Below are 7,258 nucleotides of genomic sequence, written 5' to 3'. Positions count from 1 at the left end.
TCTTCACAAAATGGGTTTTGTTGGATGCCATCAATGGACTCGTCTGAGGTGTTAAAGTCTTCATGATGAACCTTCACCTGCAGTGAAGCATCTGGTTTTATAATCCCAGCTCCTGGAGAAACCTAGAGATTTTTGTAATTAATATTATTAAATCTTGTCAACTGGTATAGTGAAAACAGCAAATCATTGGTATAGAAGGAGAATAATAACCTCGAGCCAGCGAGGGAGACCAAAGGTGCCTCTATTCTCGGGTTCCTCTCCATCCTCTCTAACGAGAGTTTGACCCTTACAGACGATGTTGAAGATGGCTCTACTAGAGTTTGAAGTGTTTCTGATTGTAAAGATGAATGTGTCCTGACTATAAAGAAGAATGTTGTTGGTGCTCACTGATGTTTCTGGAACCAATTTTAGTTCCTCGAACATGGATCTGAGTTTCTCATTGGACCTTACTATTTTCCCTAACTCTTGTCTTCGCACAGATTTATCGGTGTGCGCTATGTTAGCATGAATTTTGCACCGCACGGGTTTGTGATCACTCTCAGTCACATCCATACAAGCTTCATACCTGCAAACACAATGCATAGGAGGAGGGTGTTGAGAAAGAGGGAAGGGGAAAGAAAAGAGAGTAAGGATCGTGGGATGGAACATTACATTATAGTAGCCGCAACTACAGGACACTGCAAACTGCACTCCGAATATGTGAGTGATTGGTTGTCTCTATATATAACTCTGTCACACCATGCGGGTATTCGCTTTTTCTCCCCTGAATCATACCCTGGAGATAGGAGCAGCATAGAATTCAATTACATTTTCCAAATCTTTCTCTTCCTACAAGCTTGTTTCGTTAGTGAGAAATCAGGAGAAATTTGCAGAGTATATTTCAAATCTATCATTTACCTCCAAGACCTGGTTTATTCTTTTCAAATTTGTAAGTCGGCGGGAAGGTGATTAACGCCTCACGCATTCCTTGGAACACTTTTCCCTCATTCATCTCTTGCCTAAGTTGGTCTTTCTCTCTAAGCCAATCAAAAGATCGGTGCGAAATGAAGTCTCTCGCTTCATCATAAGTTATACCAAACAACCTATAATTGAAGTCACCGAAAAATGCAACCAGATCTGCTGCTACTAAATCAGACTTCTCTTCTTCACTGCTGATGTTTGTATTCTAGGAAAGAAAAGAAAACGAACAATAACATTAGCAAGGGACAAACAACAGGAGCTTGAGACCAAGATTGTGAACCAAAATTATAAATGCTGTTAGTTATAGNAGGGAAGGGGGAAGAAAAGAGAGAAAAGATCGTGATATGGAACATTACATTATAGTACATGCAACTACAGGACACTGCAAACTACACTCCGAATATGTGAGTGATTGATTGTCTCTATATATAACTCTGTCACACCACGCTGGTATTCGCTTTTTCTCCCCTGAATCATACCCTGGAGATAGGAGCAGCATAGAAATCAATTAACATTGTCCAAATCTTTCTCTTCCTAAAAGCTTGTTTCGTTAGTGAGAAATTTGCAGAGTATTTCAAGATCTATTTTTTACCTCCAAGACCTGGTTTATTCTTTTCAAATTTGTAAGTTGGCGGGAAGGTGATTAACGCCTCACGCATTCCTTGGAACACTTTTCCCTCATTCATCTCTTGCCTAAGTTGGTCTTTCTCTCTAAGCCAATCAAAAGACCGGTGGGAAATGAAGTCTCTCGCTTCATCATAGGTTATACCAAACAACCTATAATTGAAGTCACCGAAAAATGCAACCAGATCTGCTGCTGCTAAATCAGACTTCTCCTCTTCACTGCTGATGTTTGTATTCTAGGAAAGAAAAGAAAACGAACAATAACATTAGCAAGGGACAAACAACAGGAGCTTGAGACGAAGATTGTGAACCAAAATTATAAATGCTGTTAGCAATGCTAGTATAGTAAGTTCTTACAGTGTTATTCTTTAGAGCTTGAGCAGAAGTTGACGCACCAGCTGCAAGAGAGAGGGCCCATGGCAAGCCAGAAGAATAAAGGAGCCAAAATAAGTACGTGGAGAAGCCAAGAGAGCAAGACAAAAACAGGTACGGTACTATACCAGCTGCAGCAGTATATACACTTTGTCCTTTAGAGAAGACCATTGACCGATATATGTGATTAAAATCCGCGTTTCTCCGAGTAACTGCCTCCAGGTGAGCAGCCAAGTGACAGTTCACAAAGCACATAATTCTGTCATAAACTCTGATTCTCAAACCCACACCTCCCTGTTTTTGACAATGTAGGAACAATAATATGTGAGCAATGAGATCAACAATGATGACTCATTTTCATCGGAGGTTAGCCATCAAAATCCATTATCATTGATTATTGGATCATACATCAGACTAAATAATTTGGTGTTCTACAGAAGTACAGATCCAAGTGAAAGACAGCTGTAAAGACAAACCTTGTTGCCAATGGCGCGGCCAAAGCCACATGGAACTGCTGCGACATCAAGATCTCCGACATGTGTTCTTATACTCTTCCTCACCCTAAGAAAGTTATAAGACATGATGTGACAAAAGATGATTAACCTGGAATATATGATTTAACTTTACACTCTTAAGACAGGTTAAAAGACTTCAAGTGCTATGTAAGGAAAGAAATGACTGTTATCTGGTCCACCTGCAATCACTCGAGAAACCAAATAATGTAACTCATCTAATATGACTTTTTTTTTTGCCTACCAAAGAGATATTAGCAGTCCTGCTAACTGCCTTGAACCCATACGTTCAAAAGTATTTCTCTCATCCAGTGCATTTCCAATTGCATCAAGCCACCATTGGCCCACGGCACTTCCTTCAACCCCTACCTACAACCGAAACACCAATATGAGCTGACTTAAAATATGTAGACAAACAGCATTGTCCCAATATTAAGCATATTGAATCCGCATGCAACATTTTAATCATTTTAGTGAAGACAGTTTTTCTCAATAACTAGTGATCTTAGGTAGTACTGGACCAGTTTTGCGTGCTGCAGTTGGGTTAATGATCTGGTCAACCGGTTTCGATTTAAGAAAAATAGTCATGAGTAACTGTAAGAAATGGAGTTACCGTTTCCTTAGCAGTGGACATGGCTAGGAAACCAGCCCCCATATCCACCTCTTGCAACCCAATAGCAACAATGCCGACATCTGAAACAGCAGAACTCAACCAAGAGACAAGCGCCCCACGTGAGGCCCGCCCTTCACCAACATTCCAGGTACCAACCAAGATTTTAACACTGTCTTGTCGAGCATAGGACATTTCCTTTTGAGAGAGTTCCGTTCGGATTACGCTGTCCAGAGGTCCTGGAGATGTCACATACCATCCTCTTACACCACCATGAGTTGCTAAGCTAAAAATGAAACCACCACCTGCTGCTAGCTTTATCACAGGTTCATTGTGTGAAACCCAGCTTGCAATTAGCTTTCCACCAAGATCCAAGACCTGGATGTAACCACTTGCATAACCCACATATATTCGATCACCAAAAGTGCAAAAGCACAGAACAGCCTGCTGATGATGATTCACCTCCCGCAAACGGTTTCCATTTCCGTCCCACTGAGCAATTACGCCATTCATGCTTCCAGTCCAAATTGATCCATCTGCTGCTATCGCAATAGCTTCTACTTTCCTAGTGTCTTCTGCAAAAGCTCCTGTACTTCTAGTGGCTGCTCGACGAACAGCTCCTGCAGCTCCCATTATGGCATGGCGCGATCGTTGCAGAAACCCCTGCGACTTTTCCTTTTTTGGTGCAGAGAAGAACTTCGTTTCTTCAACTTGTTGACCTTGCGTTGGTGGCATGTCCACACGATTTTCGACTTGGCCATCAATATTAAAAACTTTCACAAGCTCTTTATTCTGGGCATCCCTGCACAGATAGATCTCTTTGAATAATCATAATAGAACCACAACAGAGAAAGTTCCAGTATTGAAGACTATTGCATGTCATTATTTCAGAGGGAAAAAAAGCCTACCAGATTGAGAATGATAGGTGCTGCACAGCCCACACTTTAGCTCTTACTGTATCAACTAACAAAAACTTGACATCTGATGAAGATATGCTGCATGTACCATTGACAGTAACTTGGCTCCTCAGGTCAATGCCAGACCTCTCCACTAACAATGCAGCCATATGCTTCTCCTCCGGCTTAAGCACCAGAGACTTCTCTAAAGAATCCAACGTCCATATTTTTATCAATCCGCCATCAGAACATGACCACATATCACCTGAAACATAAACAAGAAGAGACCAAAAAGATTGGAGAATCCAAATACGAACCATCAAAAACTAGATTAACTCTCTAGAATCAGAGAACACTAACCATATGAGCTTATGACAATATAATTCACAGGACCACGATGAGCTTGCCACGAGAGTCGTTCCTTGAAAGGCTTTGAATCATCCGCAGTAGTCGTACTCGGCTGATCCATTTTCCAGGCTCTAATTTTGCCATCCTTGTGGCCGGTCCACACAAGCCTATTGCCGTGGTCAATCATCAAACACAAGGCAGGCGAGGTCGGAACAGATTCATGAAACGGTGCTGTATCCTCATCCCCTCGACGTACCTGCCCACCAAGGCCACAACCAACCTCGTATGCTTCCTCCAAGTTCCAGAACCTCACGCCGTTCTCTTGTCCCGCCCATAGCTGACTTTCTGTGCAAGCAATGTTTCTGAGAAACTTTCCCGTCTGTGTCTCTCTTAACGGATGCGGTCGGAGCTCAAGACATGGCGGCCGTCCAGGATTCACCGCAGCACGCACCGGCACTTTGAATACGTCAATGCCGCCTCCTGCGCTGATGAATTCCGGAAGGGACTCGATACCATCCTCCCTGCCACCATCATTTCCACCGAGCTGTGATGCTGGTTTGGATGGAGGTGTGACAAAACCGTAATCCTCCCTGTTGCCTCTTTCGCCACCGGTTCTGCCATTGATGCTGACTACTCCTTCGGTGGAGAACTCGCCGGAGGAGTCTAAATATATAGCTTCAGAATCCGACGTTACAGATCTAGAGCCCTCATCAAGGCTATATTTGCGGATCGGGTGGTGCGGCTTCTGTTCACATTGCTCAACATAGGAATGCGTCTTACGAGGAGGCAGCGGATGAGCGGGGACGAGCGATGCCAACGCCTCCCGCTCATCTGCTTCAATGATAACCGAATCCATGGAAGAAGAAGATCAAAAGAACTCACGAAATGAAGAAATTTGGAAACCGGAACGAATCCAACCATGAAGAGGAAATGAGAAGAAGAGATTGAGAGAGAACGAGAGAGAAAGGGAGAAGAGAGCACGTCACAAGAGAGAGAGAAACATGGTGATCAAGTGTTTACGGACGCGAAGTCTCTGCTTCTGTGACTCATATCATGTTCTATAAATAGCAATTTCAGAAGAAAAAAAAACATATATTTGACATTCAAAAGATTGATTACTTCTTCAGTTCATACATTACAAAGATCACAAAGGCTTATGCTTAATTGACACTTACATCGACTAAAGGAATTTGTTCTTGCGAATTATTCACACCATTCAAACAAGGTGGTTTTGCAGCTCCATAATAGAAGAAGGCCATAATTTTTGAAAGCTCATCTGCTGTTCTAATGCCTGAAAATATGTTAAACTGTTGTAAGTACAACAATAAGATTAGAGATTTCGGTACTGAACGGTTTTAGGTATCGAGATAATACCTTTCTCACGGTATAGTATCTTTCCGGCTTTAGTGAAGATGATCTCTGGGAACACAGATACTTGCAATGCAGAGACTAAATCTGTCTCAACCACAGCATCAACAGCAACACACTGGAAGTAATAATGACCCAGGAAGAGGATTAAAGCATAGAACATAACAGACAGCAAAATCCAAGAATGGTTTTGAAATTGGTAAAGAGATGTTCAAAAACTTACCCTTGGTGAAGGAAGTCCACAGCTCCATATTACCTGAATCGCTTTCTCTAATTCTTCCCTGAATTTTTCGTTTTCCTTTGGCCTGGTATTAGCCAAAACACTTATCAAATTTTAACAACAAAACTAGAGCTACTATATTCCATCTGGAAGTCAACTTTAAGCAAGAAGAGAGAACCAGAACCGTCTATGAATACAATAAAGATTGACACTTTCTAAACACTAAAGTGTGTTGAATACATAAACAAAACAACCTAAATAACAATCAAAATTAGGAATGAAGATAAAATCTAATCAAACAAATGTCAAAAATAGTTCCCAAATGTGTAGCATTTTGAAAAGCACAGGCAAGCATGAGGGTTTGGCAAAGCCAAGTATAACGAAATGAAAGAGACCACTAGCATAAAAAGTTTTGACAGTAAAACAAACTGTTACTACAACACACCTTTTGTAGCGGTTGTGAACAAGAACCATGAGAGGACTGATATCTTTGAACACCGTCTCCTCCCATTCTGCAGTTGTGAGATCTTTAATCGGGCGTATATAGTTATCATCTTGCCAAACAATCTCCTTCTCACTATCATCTCCTTCATCATCGTCATCATCATCATCATCCTTCTTTTCATTCTTAATCGTTATCTTATTAAAGAACTGGTTGAAACTAAACCCCCAACCATCAGCATCCTCAGGCCAATCAGGATCCTCTTCATTCACAACAAGTGGGTAATCAGCAAGAAGCTTTTGCATCTTCCTCCTCTTCTCAACCATATCAATCTCTTCATCTTCTTCGACATCAGGATGCTTATCAATCACATCTCTTATCGTCTTCCTCCATTCCCTCCTCTCTTCCGGATCATCAAGACTCCCTTCAGAGGTATCTTTTTTCACTTCCTCATCTCCCTCATCTTCACTGTCACTATCTTCTTCTTTCTCTCTCCATACCTTCTTCCCAAGTTTATCAACTAACCCAAAAGCTTTCACATTTCTTCTTGACCTCATAACATTCCCCTTCTTTACCACCCCATACGTCAGAGCACAACAAAAAGGTTTCAACTTTAAACAATTTGGAACTCCATGTAATCAAAACTAAAGAGAATTTTGCGATTCGGAGACTAACCGAATAGGAGGAGGAGGAAGCAATCTTCACCGAACCAAAAACGTCAAAACGATGTCTTCTGAAATGGGGAAATGATAATAGGGAAGAGCTAAATCCATTATCTTGAACAGGGCAAGTGAACTGTGTCGAATATGGAAGAATCATTTCTCCTCCTGAGAACAAAATTTAAACACCCAAAGAGAGTTTTGAAGTTCAATTCCAAAATTGAATCGCCCAGACAAAAAAAAAAAA

The 7,258-nt window shown here is 41.4% G+C and overlaps 2 protein-coding genes and 1 long non-coding RNA gene across 6 annotated transcripts; 1 reads left to right on the top strand and 2 right to left on the bottom strand.

The window, feature by feature from the left end:
• LOC104704303 (type II inositol polyphosphate 5-phosphatase 14-like) lies at window positions 648-5,192 on the bottom strand. 2 transcript variants are annotated; one of them, XM_019227461.1, is made up of 9 exons: window positions 4,335-5,192; window positions 3,987-4,239; window positions 3,082-3,880; window positions 2,713-2,837; window positions 2,433-2,517; window positions 2,085-2,250; window positions 1,942-1,982; window positions 1,553-1,820; window positions 648-775 (listed from the first exon to the last, which is right to left on the bottom strand). In XM_019227461.1, the coding sequence occupies exons 1-9, from the start codon at window positions 5,176-5,178 to the stop codon at window positions 648-650; spliced, it is 2,709 nt and encodes a 902-aa protein (XP_019083006.1). In that variant the 5' UTR covers window positions 5,179-5,192. The 2 variants fall into 2 exon arrangements, with proteins under 2 accessions (XP_019083006.1, XP_019083005.1); XM_019227460.1 differs by lacking the exon at window positions 1,553-1,820 and adding an exon at window positions 898-1,165.
• LOC109125574 lies at window positions 2,144-2,484 on the top strand. Its single transcript, XR_002032689.1, has 3 exons — window positions 2,144-2,178; window positions 2,269-2,322; window positions 2,394-2,484. It is a non-coding gene; the product is annotated as an uncharacterized LOC109125574 (long non-coding RNA).
• On the bottom strand, window positions 5,294-7,213 carry LOC104700282 (kinesin-related protein 4-like). 3 transcript variants are annotated; one of them, XM_010415776.2, is made up of 6 exons: window positions 7,028-7,209; window positions 6,356-6,921; window positions 5,914-5,995; window positions 5,697-5,808; window positions 5,498-5,613; window positions 5,294-5,380 (listed from the first exon to the last, which is right to left on the bottom strand). In XM_010415776.2, exons 1-6 carry the CDS (start codon window positions 7,169-7,171, stop codon window positions 5,369-5,371), a joined length of 1,032 nt encoding a protein of 343 aa, XP_010414078.1. In that variant the 5' UTR covers window positions 7,172-7,209; the 3' UTR covers window positions 5,294-5,368. The 3 variants fall into 3 exon arrangements, with proteins under 3 accessions (XP_010414078.1, XP_019083007.1, XP_010414077.1); XM_019227462.1 differs by lacking the exon at window positions 5,294-5,380 and having other exon boundaries at window positions 5,401-5,613; window positions 6,356-6,918; window positions 7,028-7,213; XM_010415775.2 differs by lacking the exon at window positions 5,294-5,380 and having other exon boundaries at window positions 5,401-5,613.

The sequence above is a fragment of the Camelina sativa genome, chromosome 7, assembly GCF_000633955.1.
Source record: "Camelina sativa cultivar DH55 chromosome 7, Cs, whole genome shotgun sequence".
In the NCBI taxonomy this organism is placed as follows: domain Eukaryota; kingdom Viridiplantae; phylum Streptophyta; class Magnoliopsida; order Brassicales; family Brassicaceae; genus Camelina; species Camelina sativa.
The sequence above is the reverse complement of the archived record's forward strand: the minus strand, read 5'-3'. Positions and strand labels throughout refer to the sequence as shown.